The following is a 16,284-nucleotide window of genomic DNA, read 5'->3' as shown; positions in this document are numbered from 1 at the left end:
GTTCCTGGTGGATGGAACTGTAAAAGCAGCGCCACACTCATTGGGTCAACTACGTCAAGACCCCAAGTGCCAGCGCACAGTGATCGGGAGGGACTTCCTGTCCACTGTGAATCCTGGGGCAGTGACTGTGACCTAGATAGAGTGGCCACAATCTGGAAGTGCCCACATGACTCAAGAAGTGTGTGCAAGGTGTCCCGGACCATGACAGGGCCAGTCTCACCAAGGCGGGTGGCGCTCTAGCACCACCCCTGAAGATGGGACCGTGGGAAGAGTAGGCCCTGAAAGTCATTAGCTCAAGTTGCCTATGGGGAGTTTCAGTTGTAGGGACTGGGGCAGAAGAAGAATAAACAAATCCACGCATGACAATGAACAATTATGTGAACTCTGAATGTGCACATGCGCTGAAAGCCTTTCTACACTGACAAATGCAACCGAACTATGTGGTCACCATTCTCCACACCTCTGCGCCATATTCCTCTGGTCACTCTGCACATGCTGTGAAATATGTTGTGCAACCTCTTGCTCTTTGCCTCTGACCAAAGGATGATTCCATGCCTCTAAACATGTCAGTGGAGACCCCAGAGCTCACTCCTATGTTGCAATGCATTGGCTTGGTGCGTTACTGTATTTGTAGTGTCGGGCATAAAAAAACCAAAATGGAGGTTCATTGAAAGCAACTAAGACCACTGCCCAACATGCAGTGTAGTTTTCCCAGTGAGTGATCACCTAACTTTACAAGCCCTGGCAGTGTGTATGCATGTCTGCCCTACCATCATAGTGTAGAGGGTGGGATTGGCCTTTGTTAGGCTGTTGGGCAGCTGTATCCAGGAAGCACGTGTACACCCAGGGCATGACATAATGGGGGTAATTCATAGAATTCAGCGCACAAGTGGCGCACGCGGCTGGCGCACAGTGTGCGCGTGCGAATCCCTGCGCCAGCCACGTGCGCCAAAACCCATTTCCGCGCACAGCGTATTCATGGATTCCAGCCACCAAAACCAGCCGTGGCGCACAGTGGCGCAGCGACCTTCCAGCAGTGCCAGTTACGCCCCCAAGAACGCCTTCCGCGCAGGGAAAAGCCATCAAAATCCCCAATCCAGCGAAAAGGGCTGCGCTAACCCTGTACCAGCACGGCAAGCGGGCTACGTGTATTTCAGGGGTTCGCGTGAACTTTTTCACGCGATCGGGCCTGGGGGAGCGGGCTACGTGTATTTCAGGGGTTCGCGTGAACTTTTTCACGCGATCGGGCCTGGGGGAGCGGGCTACGTGTATTTCAGGGGTGCGCGGGAAGTTTTACACGCGAATAGCCTGGGCGCGTGTATTTCAGGGGTGCGCGGGAAGTTTTACACGCGAATAGCCTGGGCGCGTGTATTTCAGGGGTGCGCGGGAAGTTTTACACGCGAATAGCCTGGGCGCGTGTATTTCAGGGGTGCGCGGGAAGTTTTACACGCGAATAGCCTGGGCGCGTGTATTTCAGGGGTGCGCGGGAAGTTCTACACGCAAATAGCCTGGGCGCGTGTATTTCAGGGGTGCGCGGGAAGTTTTACACGCGAATAGCCTGGGCGCGTGTATTTCAGGGGTGCCGGGGAGTCCTACATGTGATTTGACAGTGTGGGTCCTCCCAGGTGTTCCCTGTACACCCTCCACGGCCCCTGCAGGCAGCCCACACCACAGGGGACTACCCTGCATCCCTGGTCATGTCCCACAGGCAGCCCACCCAACATGGGCATGCCCCCCAGCAAAGGCACATGTCTCCTTGAACTAATGAACACCAACTCATGTCCCCCACCACCCCCACCCCCCAGCACTGTGGGGCACCTGCCAGCAGGCCCCCACCCATGTTCAACTCATGTCCCCCACCACCCCCACCCCCCAGCACTGTGGGGCACCTGCCAGCAGGCCCCCACCCATGTCCAACTCATGTCCCCCACCAGCCCCACCCCCCAGCACTGTGGGGCACCTGCCAGCAGGCCCCCACCCATGTCCAACTCATGTCCCCCACCACCCCCACCCCCCAGCACTGTGGGGCACCCTCCACCAGGCCCTCGCCCATGTCCCATCCATGCCCCCCTGCACCTGGGTCCCAACAATCCCCAATCATGTCCGTAATGGCCATCCTCCCCTGCCAAAAGGCCCAACCAACTATCACATCCACCCACATATCAAAGGCAATTACATGTTACACACCCAATGTAAATAATGCAAATGAACACATGTCTGTCACACACAATGGCTGCAAGTAAATGTCAAAACAACCAACATGACATGCATGAAAGTAATGAGATGATACGACACATTGAAGGATGAAAATAAAAATGTATTGAAAATCAACTAGAATGGAAATGAAATTAGAAAAACCACAAAGCAAAACAACAAAAAGAAGATGAATGTCCAAGGAAAAAAATCCAAAAAATCAAAAAATCCATAGAACTATTTACAAGACAATCCCGGGTCCATGAGCCCAACCAAATGAAACCTAACTATGTCAACTAACTAAAAACTGAACTATATACAAAAAAGTGGCGCATTGTCCAATCGCAACCAAATAAAAAAAAAATAATTAAAAGGAAACCTACCAATAACTATATAGCTATATACAATGGCAGCGGGCAAGTCCTGCGGCTCACTCTGTGATGTTGCCGGCCAGGGCATCATCGAACTCTATGTCGATGTCCTGGAGGCGGGACTCTGTCCTGGCCCCGAGGTCTCGCAGGGATAACCCCATGTTCACCTCAAACTCCCTGCGAGCTTCCTCGAGGCACTCAGCCCGCCTCAACGCCCGACGCATGGAGAACTCCGCCCTGACCATGGTGAGCCGCTCCTCTTCCGCCCGCTGCCGCTCCGCACCTATCCGCTGGACCAACTGCTCCCACACGGAAGACACTACCATCCCAGGGTTCTCCTGCCCTCCGGCCGATGCCTGCCCCTCTGATCTTGATGGCCCCGAGCCATGATGCCTCCCACGTCGAGCCTGCTGCTGCCTCCGACGCCACTGCCTCTGCCAGCACGACGGCATCCAGGATGATGGAAACCACTGACGCCGTCGTGCACGTGCCCTGCCCGATGATGCCGTCACATCCTCCATCTGCTGGGGTCCAGTTGCTGTGTTGTCCACCCCTGCTGGACCTCTGACTCCCGACTGTGGCAGGGATGGGATCCCCACCGAGCTGGCTGCATTGGTCAGGGCAGGTCCACAGGGGGCCCTGGTGGCATCTGGGCCGGAAGACGGCAAGGAGAACGACTGGCGTATGGTCTCCACAGAGGAGGAGAGGGCCGCCAGATTGGCCGACACATGCAGGAAACCCCCGAACATGGCCGATCCCAATTGGGCCACGTCGGCACGGTGCTCTTCGTGATGACGTGCGTGCTCCTCCTGGAAAGCACGCACGGCATCACGAATCACAGCCGTGCGCATCGCGACCCCAATCAGGACCTTCTCCACACGGCCAGGGGTCCCCTCGTCCGCAGGTGGAGGGGAGTCAGATGACATGGACATCCCCTCTATCTGCGGACGGGCCTGGGACGGGGCATCCCTGCTGGTGCAAGGTGGTGCACCCACAGGTTCAGGGACAGCGACATGCACAGGCCCCTCCACGGTGACCTGTGCTGCCTCCTGCCCCTGCCCCTGGACTGCACCACTTGCACCAGCAGGGATGCCCCCAACAGGCCCCATGTGCGCCTCAGTGGCGGCCTCCTCCTCCTCTGTGGAAACCACCAACCTGGATGGCTCCTCGCCGTCTACCGCCGTAGCAGGCCCCTGTGGGGGCTCACCCACCCCTTCCGCTGCAGCCGTGGGGGCATCCCCGCCGCCTTGCTCCACAGCGCCGTCTCCGCCCTCTCCTTCACTAGCCGCTGCGTAGAGGGAGACATAGAACACAAGCATCAGGGTACTGTACAATGGTCCCCTAGACAGGAAGCAATAGCAGATGAGTGCCACTGTCAAAGTACACTTCCATCATGTCACACCACAACACATGTGTCAGTCCAGGCAAAACACACACAGTGACAGTCATGGTGCGTGCCATGGACATTTCAATGCATGTCCAATGGACTCTCGAATCATACAATGTAATGGGACTCACATGCATCATGGGTCATGCCTATCACATGCACACACTTCACCTCAGTCACATCCATCTGGCCCCGTACACCCCAATCACAGTGCATACAAGGATGACTAGGCTGCATCAGTGAATCTGTACATTGTCACAGACATGTGTCATGCATCCATGGCACTCACAAGTCACAGACACGCAGGTCAGGCACACAGACATGGATGCCACATATGTATCTGGCATCAGCACCCATACCTCGCCCCCACCCATGTCCAGGAGCAGAGACTGCCATGCTCTCATGTGTGCAATCTGCACAGGGCTCCCCATGTCGCATTCAAACACATGCAACAACCGTGCGGTTCACACATTACAGGTCGCACATGCATTCCCATGATGTCCCTGCACACATACATGCGTACATGGCCTATGTCACACATGCAGGCAAGTATCAGACAACCAGCACACTGCAACATGCCCTGTCTCACACAGCAATGCTTGGCCACTTACCGCTCAACTCCAGACGGGTCTCCCTCTCAAGGACCTGGGCGTGGAGCGCTGGGTGTGCGCGTTCCAGGACCCTCAACTGGATGGAACTCATGCGGCCACGGCCCCCCTCCACGAGGCGCCGGGCCTTCATGAGGGTCCTGGTCCTCAAGTCTTCCCAGCGCTTCTTGACCTTCTGGATGGTGCGGGTTGCCACCCCCTCCGCGTTGATGGCAACCACACAGTCGGCCCAGATCCTGTCCCGTCCTTCCTTGTTGGCGCGGGACGATCCGAAGAGGGTATCATACTGCCCCAGGACTTGCTCCACCAGGACACCAACTTCGGTGGCAGTGAAGCTGGTGCCCCTCTGCCCCTCTGGCTGGGGGTTGCCACTGGTGCCAGATGTTGATGTGCCCGACATGGCAACCCCAGGGGCAGGAGTGGGTGGGCAACTGGGTCCTGGGGCTGGGCTGTGGAGCGATGTTATCCGAGTCGGGAGTCTTCTGTTTCAGCAGGGGTGGACACAGCAACTGGACCCCTGCAGATGGCTGATGTGCAGGCACCAAATGGCAGGGCACGGTGGCAGCAGGCAGGCAGGCAGCAGCAGATGGCACGTGGGAGGCTGCTCGGGGCACTGGGGGGCAGTGATTCGGCCTTCTGGGCAGGAGCGTGGTCTTCCGTGTGTTTTCGCGTGGCCAGCTTGATACGGAGTGATTTGGCACGTGAAAATCCTGCACGTCAGCGTGAAAATCGAGGAAAGGCCCTTAGCGCGTAAGCGCGTCAGCACGCGTACGCGATTTCATTGGACCCAAGGCCCTTGCAGCGTAAGCGCGTCTGTGACGTTTTGCGCACGGGCGTTGCCCTGGCAGGGCTTGGTGATCCCGCGTGCATTTATGTTCTGTACGTGCTTTTCGTGCGGTGCGTGTGTTTTCCATCCGTTGGGGTTCACACGCTATTACTTCACAGCGGGTGTTGGCTACGCGTTCTTCTACACGCAAGGCAGACGGTGAGTGGTACCCCGCTCCCCCAGGCCCGATCGCGTGAGAAACTTCACGCGAACCCCTGAAATACACGTAGCACGCTCCCCCAGGCGCGTGAGAAACTTCACGCGAACCCCTGAAATACACGTAGCACGCTCCCCCAGGCCCGATCGCGTGAAACACTTCACGCGAACCCCTGAAATACACGTAGCACGCTCCCCCAGGCCCGATCGCGTGAGAAACTTCACGCGAACCCCTGAAATACACGTAGCACGCTCCCCCAGGCCCGATCGCGTGAGAAACTTCACGCGAACCCCTGAAATACACGTAGCCCGCTCCCCCAGGCCCGATCGCGTGAGAAACTTCACGCGAACCCCTGAAATACACGTAGCCCGCTCCCCCAGGCCCGATCGCGTGAGAAACTTCACGCGAACCCCTGAAATACACGTAGCCCGCTCCCCCAGGCCCGATCGCGTGAGAAAGTTCACGCGAACCCCTGAAATACACGTAGCCCGCTCCCCCAGGCCCGATCGCGTGAGAAACTTCACGCGAACCCCTGAAATACACGTAGCCCGCTCCCCCAGGCCCGATCGCGTGAGAAACTTCACGCGAACCCCTGAAATTCACGTAGCCCGCTCCCCCAGGCCCGATCGCGTGTGTGACTTCCCGCACAACCCCGAAATACACGTGCCCCGCTCGCACAATTGCTGTATGTTGCCACTTTTGTAATGCGCAGGGACGCTACCGCCTGCCTTCGTGTGGCGGACGTGTATCGGCTTGTGCGTGTCTTTCGCTGTGCGTGGCTTTGCCCTATTCGATTCCATGAATACGTGTGGTTCGGGTGCGTGTGGGCGTTCCGTCTGCTTCCCTGCAGTACATCCCCAGTTACGCCCTTGTTTTCGCGAGTTGTTCCCCATTCCGCGCGTTACGCCCCGTGTTCCGCCCACTTTCTGGTGTATGCGCCGAGGTTGTGCGCTTTCACTGTGCGCATCGCGCACGTCTTTTGGGATGTTGCAGTGACGTGTGCGCCATGCACGGGTTTGGCGCACATCCCGTGGTAAACACGCGCGGGGACTTCCATGTATCGCACGCGCCTGCTTGCGCCTGGTTGCGCGAAGATTTTCGGCGCACGTTTGTTCCATGAATCGGCCTCAATGTGTCTTCGTAGTATTCACGAACCCTCTTGTACAGGCGCATGCCCAGTCAGTCGAGGACAATGGAGTGCAATTGGGAGGATGTCTGGGTGTTTTTTCAAACAAAAACGAAATGTTGGCATGTATAGTTTTGCTCGAGTTAGCTTAGTGATAAATCATAAACATGTGCTGTTTTATAAATAACTACATCTGCTTGCATGCTAATACAATGCACATTTTCCAAATTGAACAGCATATGCACCACAAGTGACTTGCTGGAGATTTATTTGGGCAGTCCAAAGTATTTTGGAGGAAAACATGGAGACCCAGGGATAGAACTGTGGCTTGCTGCTGGCAATGGGCTTGCAGCAGTTGCTGGCAGAATTGTATTTGTATCCTTTGATGATAGCCAACTGATTAACAGATCACCCAAAACCAAGTTAAAATTGTCTAGGCACTTTTATTCTTGTTAGTGGGGTTGACTGGCCCATCAGTGTTTGGTTAGAAACTGTACAACAAACAATCTGTTTCCTACCAGTGTCTTCAATTCCTCAAGCAATGTGGATCACAGTCCTTCCTTCACTCTCCTTAGTTTGAGACCGCCTGCCTGGACAAGTCAAACTTTCACTCACAGTCTTTAGGATGTTATGGTGTCCTGAACACTTCTTTCATGGCTGTGTTTCTTTCGTGGCCCTGTAATTTTCTTGACTGTTCAGTGGGTTGTCAAGATCATGCGTTGATCCCCCTGGACTATGCAGCCAGGCACGACCACAGTTACCTAAAGTCATCCAATGGGGGTCAAGAGTCAGACACTGCTTACATTCTTGAACCCTATGCTACTTCGGCTTCTCATCTTCTTGCCAGTCTTTGAAGTCTGCTCACTGAAAATGCACATGAGAGTAATATTTCTTTGACATCTCTTATGCCTCAAATCAGGGTACGAGGGCTAATAGCACCATCCCCAAGCTAGCTATGCCAGTAGTAAAGGTACTGCCAGCCAGCAACATCCTCTGACTTTCGCTGACCTGCTGCTTAGTTTAGTGAAGACGTAATGGATGTGGGTGGAGGCCGGCCACAGATACTTCAAGCAAAGCCAGCGGTAGCTCAAGTGCAAAATTTGGAGGTCATGGTGGCAAGTAGAGGAGTCAATGGATGAAAGCAAACGCCTCCTTTTGACCACTTTTAAAGATGCTTATTATATGTCATTAAAGTGGCCCTCAACAGTCGTGTATGTGTGTTACTGTGTGTGTGTGGGTGTTTTGTGGTGGCACCTGATGGTCATTGCTTCTAATGATAACTCATATCCTGAATGTGTCCCAATGCTGCCTGATATTTATATTTCTAATCTTGCCTGATATGCTCATTGTTTTGACTGCTGTTTATTTTAAGCATCTGTTTAACGAAATCACTGTGCTTATGCCTGATCAATTATGGCTAATAGTACACAGTGGGAAATCTAAGTGTCTGAGATACGCAGTTGTACAAATTTTAAATTCTTTGAATATCAGGCAGAATGATAATGATTTAGATTAATGTAACAACCCCGGATTGATTATGTATTTATGATCTTAAACTTGTTTCGAATGTTAATGTGAATGTATAGATACATTTGTTTTTAATTTTATTGTATCACTATGTTGAAAGGTTGGGATCATTCCCCGATCAAAACAACTATGAAAAAAGACTGCTGTCTGAGTGTTATAGATTGTGTGTGTAAGAGAGAGTGATTTCATTTAACCTTGTTATTAGAAGAAGGTCTAAAACATGATGGCGAAACAGCAGCTTATGAGCATGGTGGAGAGTTCACGCATATGAAGAGGAGAAAATATATGTGTGGTTAGGGGATGACATGTGATTGGGTGCGTCAAAAATGATCTTTTGTTTACGAAAGCAAAATTCCTTCCACCAGCCCTAGCACTGGATTTTAGGATTTAGGAGTTGTGTTTGGCCAGTACCCTAATAGCTGAGGATTCTACTGGAAAATAATATACTGCTTTGACAGCTTTATCTGCCTCTCAGTTGTGGAATGGGAAGGAACGACTGCAGGTCAGGTTTGAGGTGCTCTTGAAAAGCTATGTGTTGGTATCAGGCAGAGGCGCACTGACGGCGCTGCCTGTGGATCACAGTGCTGGAATAGCAAGCGCGCTGCATTGTAGAGTTGCCAGTATGGACACTGCTCTTGGGAAAGCATTCTCAGAGGCTAGGTCACAAAACCATTTACCCAAATGTTCGGGAAAAGAGCTACATTTTGCAGACGTGCTGCTTCACAAAATGACGGTATGCACGGATCCCTTTGCACAGAGAGCTTTTACACAGCTGTGAAATGTGCACTTGTGGGCTTTCTGCAGGAATGGCTGCTGCATCGCCAATCCCATCCCTAATTCACAGAGAGAGAGAGACGCGCAGGACGTAGTTTCCCCTGCACCTTGCTTCACCTGTTGCATGCAAGCTGCAGAGGAAAGGCAATGAACACAGGGATCTTTTCTGATCCCTGCCAGCATGGATGTGCCCCAATTAAAAACTCTTGCATGACGGGGTCTATGGGGTCATTACGAGTAAACTGGTCTGAGAAAAATGGCAGTAAAACGTCCGGTACTACCAGCTCCAGCATTTTTCCGGACCGGCATACACCGATTCTGCCGGTATGGGCAGTGATCTGCCGGCAGGCCCGTCCTGCCGGGAGTTTAGGCCAGTAATCACCGAAGCACCGGCACCATTACCATTACTAATGGTGCCGGTGCTTCACTAGTTCCCATCCCATGGAGTCTTATGGGGCCCCTTGGAATGGGAAATTACTGCGGTTGCTGGCACACGTAATATCCCAGTAACACTGGGTTATTAGGCACTGGTAACGGTAAGGCAAGTCTGCGGGTAATCTGCAGGAAGTACCGGCGGGTTACCAGCAGCCTCTAAATGAGGCCCGAGTTGGAAATGTAAAGATATGATTGGCAGTGATTGGCCCTTTAGGGGTCCTATTGATAATGCAGAACAAGCATCTAGCTGGATGAGGTCTGTACACACCCACGTGAGTGCTGTGGTCCAATGAACATCACAGTTACTGTAACATGCCCGACAGTTTGATAAACATGGAGTGCCTGAATGTTTCGCCTATGCAGCCATAGTAATATCTGCTCCTGCATACATGTCCCCTTTATCAGGTAATACCAGGGATTTGGGGCCTTTTGATGCAGAATGGTGGCCCTTTCTCTTGGTCCTGGATTCATTCTGATACATGCAGATCTGTATCCAACTATGAACCTTCAGGTTAAAAATCAGGTGTCCAACAGCATTTCCATCCATAAACCTCCAACCTTCTTAACACTGTCAATTTCTGCATTGTCAGGGGGTCACGCAGGTTCCTGGCGCAGGAGTGGAAGTAACCAACCACCCCTGCAATGGTCTAGATGCCTGCAAGTCAGTGCTTACACAATCGCGACCAGAGCAGGCAAAGAGGGTTAGGGTCTCGTTGGTTGGATAGGAAGAGGAAGATAGGATAACCAGGAAAAGGTTTAGGTAGAGGTTATGGACAGGACTGGGGAGATTGGGGATGGTTTGATTGTTGCACACGTTTTATCTTCTGTTCCACAAGGCAGCTTCCATGGTGTCTCAAGGCTGGCACACAATGTTACAACTTTATGCGCCCAAACAGTTCTGACAACTATGTTAAAAATCACATAGAGCTAGGCACCAAACTCAATATGTCAGTTAGCGAGTTACCAACACTAAACATCTTCACATGCACACTTAGCTTTTAGTTGTCCAAGTCCGTTAACATTGTCCTTAGCGTCACCAGTCGGAGCTGTCAGTCTCATGCAGCTTCTTGGAGGTGGTTCAGGAGGGGTTCATGCTACAAGGAAAGAACACAGTGTTATTGCCTGTATTGTGGTTTCATACAGTCATCCTCTCTCCACACTACAATCGTACATTCACACAGACACTTCCAATGACGTGCGGCATCGCACATGGTTTCCCGCACACTGTGCTCACTAGATGACCCCCAAAACTAACTGCCCAATGATGCCAGCACGAGCATCGCCGCACGTGGCTTGCAGCTCCTAAATTTACCCTTCGTTCCGCGGTGTCGGAGATATGTTCCTCCGTGACACACGGAATGCGCTTTTACACATGTTCCAAGAAGGTTTCCACATCGGAATCTATATCCTCCTCAAAGCGGCAATATAAGTGAAATAATAAAAGGGAGTCGCTTCAGATGCGGCTACTTATCTCTTTTTGCAGGCGCAGGGGCGATTGGTATGGGCGGGATGAAAGGTGCTCCCTGCGCTTCCCCAGCTCCCTCAGCAACGCTTCCCGAGTCTTTCATTTTAGCATCCCCGCTCCCTATGCAGCGCCTCCCCGACTTATCTTTTGGTAGGCGAGGGGCCGGATCCTTGATCTGGTGGGGCAGGGCCCCTCGCGCAAAGTTCTCGCCTGAGCTGCTCTGCACACGTCCTCCTCCGTCAAGTTCTCGAGCACAAGCCCTGTGCTTTGTAGCTCGCGCATGATTGGCCACCCATGCCCAAAGCATGCTGGGCAATGTATTTTTATTGTGCTATTGTGCTATTGTGCTTGGTGCCTACAGAGAGGACAAAGCAGCCTCCGGTAAGGCAGTATACTCCGCTTGACAGTTTTCAAGGGTTTAGCAATGTTTTTTAATGGAGCACAATGTACAGTACCCACACACCCAACTGCCTTGGCATTGTTTGTGTGTTTCCTCCGCAAGTTTTGCCTTTTCTTGGGTCTGCCCCTGACATGCATATTCAGGCAATGGACCTAATCTATACTTATGTTATGTTAATATGATTTGGTACTGCATTAAATCACCATCATTTCAGTTTCAAAGTGCCTACTGTAGAGTAGAGTGCGGTAGAGTGGCATGTGGAGCACCCGCGTATACAGTGAAAATGTTGCCAACAAAAATGTAGTCAGTGAAAACATTCCGGTGAAAATGCCTCTGCAGTGAAAAAGCCAAAAAACAAAACGTTGTCAAAACATGTAGCTGAAAAGTAGCCTAAAAGGCAGTGCTGCTGGGGTAAGTGTTAGGGTTAAAGGGGGTTTAGCGGGCTTGTGGTGTCTTGTTTAGGGTTAGGATAGGGGCTAGTGTAAGAATAGGGGTTATGGTTAGAGTACATATTTCATTTAGAATTGGTTGTGGGTGGGCTGGTGATGTTGAGGTTTGGTTGGTGGTTAGGGTAGAATAAGTGTTAGCGTAGGGGTTATAGTAAAGTGTTAAAGACAAGGATAGGGAGGTTGGAGAGGGCTGGTGATGTTGGCGTGGGATAGGGGTTCGGATAAATGAGGTGTTAGGGTAGAATAATCATCAGGGTAAGTGTTAGAATTGGGTTTAAGGTAAGGCTAAAGTTAGGATTAGAGCAAAGTTGTGGGTTAGGGCAAGGGCTGTGGCATTTGTGGCAAGCTGAGTTAGGTGTACTGTTCATTTTCTATTCAATTGGTGTTTTGTACCGAGTCACATACAAATAAAATGCGTAAGCGCTTTGAAGGGTTAGTGTCAAGTAAGGGTTCAGGGTAGAGTAAGGGTTGTAATTAGAGTTAGGGTAAGGTTTAGGCATGAAGCTAGGGTGATTGTGGCTGTTTTTTTTAGAGGTTTGGTCATTGATAGAGTTACAGTCGTGTACTTTTGTGGATTTAAAAACTGCTTTTTTGGCTAGATTATTACTGGTTTCATTTTCACTCTTTGCATTGCAAGTATTGAATGACTACATTTTTGAAAACGACTTTTTGCTGACTACCTTTCACAGGACTACATTTTCCTGGGAACATTTTCACATAGAACCTCACCCACGCGGGACCCGCAGAGCTTAGGCTGGCGGAGGAAAGTGAGCGAGCGAGGGGAAGGAGAGAGGCAGAGAAAGAGGCAATATAGGGCCTGATTCATGGAAGTGTTTTATAATGGCGCAATCCCATAGGAAAACGTTCCATGAATAAGGCCCATAGTGTACAGACTAAGGGGAGGGGAATTGAGCAGTGGGAAGAGCGATTGGTGTTAGTATGGATCCATGTCAGCCCAAACAATGTGGACTTTATTGTGAAGGCAAAGTCAAGTGTATGATGTAAGGAGTTGTGATGAATTTGGTTTGTGTTTCCAAGGTAGCTTTGCAGAATTGTAAATTAAAATGATCACTATTTTATGCGCAGGTCAGCGGGATAAGTACATTAGGCGAAAACATTGCAGACAACGGAGGAGTCCGGCAAGCTTACAAGGTAATTTTTGTTTTTTCTAATGTATTTTTAGCACAAACCATTATTTCAATTTTTTTAAAAAATGAGAAAAAGATTGTGCAATTTACAATGCAAAATAGGGGCAGTTCGTAGCGCACTTAAATCTGTCGCTCTTGTCTTTTTGCATGCAGCGTATCCCGCGAATGCTAAACAGATACAAGTACTTGTTTGTTTGTTTTCTTTTTTTTTTTGTTTGTCAAGAGGTAACATTTCCATACAAAATAGCTTCAATTTCCATACAAAACAGCTTCAAGGCGCCATACTCATCCCACTATAGGGCTGGCATTGGAACATGAAAACACAGTAGCTGCTGTCGGTTAGACAATCTTGATGCCCCCCTGCGCCTATTACACCGTGGTTTAGAATTAAAAAAATGAACATTCTGAGAATGGGGAAGTTCAGGCTACGCAACATGTACTGCTATAGCTAGTAGGCACTATGTGAATAAATGAGCAGGCCAATGAAAATATGAAGGACTTGGTAGGCAAATGGTTATTATTATTATTATTTGCATTTTTTAAGCTCTCACACAGCCCGGGAGCATCGAGGCGCTGTTACCGGAATATGTCTTAGTTGCATATTTATAACACGCGTAATACCCAGAGGTTGAGTGTACGAGAGAATGAATTAGTGAAAGAAAAGGTTAATGAAAATGAATGAACGGATAAAGAAATGGTTGATAATGCAAGAGAATGAATTAATGAATGAGTGAATTAATGAATGAACGAACGAACGAATGAACAAATGAATGTATATTTGGGCAAATGGATGAATGGGCATTGTGTGGAATAGTGCCGTGAAGTCGATTGCCTCCAGTGGCTTGTGGCTTGATGGTGCTGGTGAATTGAACATTCAGAAAATGAGAACGTGAAGGGTTTTTCTGAAAGCAAAATAGTCTCTCTGCATGTGGTCCCCATGAACACTGTCCCTAGTGGACAAGCTTGCACTCTAAAGTCTTGTCTAATTGGAGCCTGAGCATCCTTGGAGCTGTTAGAATAGATTTTGGTAATAATAATGTGAACAGATGTGTTTTATGTAACGTCAGAAAGAAGTGCAAGCTCACACTATGTCTGTTTTAAGGCACTGATATTACAATGAAACAAGTCTAATGTAAATTAATATATAAATGTGATTTACAAATTACCCTCAAGAAGCTGCAGGCAGTGTTATCGAGCGCTTTCATTATAGCATTTAACATGTATTTTCAAAAATGTACAATTAAAAATAAGTTGAGTACAAAATACGCAGTCACAAGATGAAAGATTCAGAAAGGTGATTAGAGGATAGAAGAGGGAGCAGCATGAACTGAGAGTGGGACAGGAATGAACTGCTAGCGAAAGAGCTTTAGTCGAGATTAAAAAAAAGACACTAACTGGAAAGTCATGAATGTATAAATGACAGAGACGCCGAATAATACACATTCACTATTTACTGTTTACTGCCTTCTAAAGAGCCGAAACATAAAACTTGAAATCAACTACAAATCCCACGAGCCACTGCTGTAACCCTCTATTCCATAAGTAACCAGCATCTTCCTGTATTTTCTCTTCTGCCTTCTAAGTAGGTATGTAGATCAATGGAACTATGCTGGCTAGAGTCGATGATATTTGGAGTCAAAAACCTCTGGAGAGCCAAATGTTGCAGACCCCTGACCTACACAAAGGAACAAGTTAAGAAAAGTCCATGAATTAGAATAAGGAATAAGCATGTTTTCCTAAAAAGCAAACAACCCTCAGGCCTGGGGATTGATCTGTGTCGTTTATACAATTATGACATTCTATCAAATTCCGATCGGAAAATCTCCATTTGACTTCACTTTACAGAGATTTGAATAACACGCATGCTCAGAGGCGTTCAGGCTTGCCCCACCGCACCTTGGAGCAAGCATTGCTTGGTCAACTAGTCTAGGATAACAGTTGGCAACGGTGGTGACCTGGGCCAATTGGATCTCTTCAACATCTCCTCCGCCTTTTTTCCATGGCTGCCTTACATGTAGTCATGCCTTTGACGGCTTAAACACAGAAAACGAGACATCAATTCTGTCAGCGCACCAAATAATTTTAATGCACAAGTGACGACAGAAGAGCCTGTGTGATCAGGTTTCAATACACTAATAAAAAGGCGAGCCCACCTAGTGAGGTCAATCATTCTTGGTCTTGTATAACCAGTGAGACAGTGCGGCACAGACATCCAATGAGGGAAAAAGGTGGCTGTGTTCTCATGACCATCTGAAAGTGAAAGCTCTGTGAGCGGAGGGTAGAACAGGGGCAATGTGCTGGCCTTAGAAACAAAGGCAGGCAGAGCAACAGAGGTTTGAATCTCCGATCCAGCGCTTAGAAACCGAACTCAGGTATTAAGCTCATAATAAAAAAAACAATTTAATAATTCAAATACATTTGTTCCAGGAAGGAGAATCTAGAACAATCCGTTGCTGCCAAATCCCATAAGCTCCAGCATGACAAATGAAAAGCCATTTAGCCAAATTCTCTGGAAAAATGTGTAATGCCAGCAGAGTAATATTACTGCAATTGCAGCATCAACATCCCACATTTCACGATATTTAGGGCCAGAAGGCCTGATGACCCAAACCTTTGATGAATGAAGCCTGAAATAGCTTTAGGGCCATTATTATTTATTCATAATAATAATTTATAAAATAATAAGTTATCCTCTACCTCTAACTCCCTCCGGGTCAATCATTTTTCAAAGAAATGTGCTGGGGGTAGATCTCTATCTTCGGCTGGGGCCTCCCTCTGGAACAGCCTCCCTGCCACTCTAAAACTTGAGGAGAACCATCTCCGGTTCCGGAAGCACCTCAAGACCTTCCTTTTTGCTTCTGCCTTCGCTTCCCCTCTCCCCTGCTAATCTGTTCTCTCTTGGCACTGTGCCCCTGGCCACCCTCTGTCCCCTGGGCCCAGGTACCTGCTTGCCCTGCCACCCTCCTGCACTGCCTTCCGGCCACCCCTTGCACTAGGGACTGTATCTGTACCCATACAGCCCCCCCCATTGTTTCTTCTTTTTCTGCACTTATCAGACTACCCAGTCTGCTGCCTTAAACACAGCACTTGCCACTTGCTGGCTGCACTACCACTGTTTATTGCCTCAATGTTCTATTTATTATTATTTATTCTGCTCTCCTCTGCTCCGCACTTTCCATTCTCCCCCTTCCATGCACTTTTTCCCTTTTTCCCTTTCCCATGCACTTGCACGTTCTCAATGTCACTGGGCCTAGTAAGATCGCTGTTGTATTGTGTGGTGTTCTCCCCTGTTCCCCTCCCTTGCCTAGTCACGCTCTGAAACACTTGTGTAAGAGCGCGATACAAATAAAATATTATATCATATATAACGACAGAAAGAGATGAAAACGATAGTCTTTTATCTCTCCTAAAGAGGCAA

General features: G+C 49.5%; 1 protein-coding gene across 3 annotated transcripts in view; it reads left to right on the top strand.

The window, feature by feature from the left end:
• Positions 1–16,284, top strand: part of MMEL1 (membrane metalloendopeptidase like 1) — a 1,408,056-nt gene that overhangs the window by 1,365,231 nt on the left and 26,541 nt on the right. For all 3 annotated transcript variants that reach the window (XM_069610215.1, XM_069610216.1, XM_069610217.1), the window contains exon 20: positions 12,805–12,870. In XM_069610215.1, the coding sequence (XP_069466316.1) occupies positions 12,805–12,870 (66 nt within the window). The remainder of the gene's footprint in view (positions 1–12,804; positions 12,871–16,284) is intronic.

Source organism: Ambystoma mexicanum, chromosome 8 (genome assembly GCF_040938575.1).
Source record: "Ambystoma mexicanum isolate Mex_15411 chromosome 8, UKY_AmexF1_1, whole genome shotgun sequence".
In the NCBI taxonomy this organism is placed as follows: Eukaryota; Metazoa; Chordata; class Amphibia; order Caudata; family Ambystomatidae; genus Ambystoma; species Ambystoma mexicanum.
Note: the sequence above shows the minus strand (reverse complement) of the source record. Positions and strands in the feature narration are given on the sequence as shown.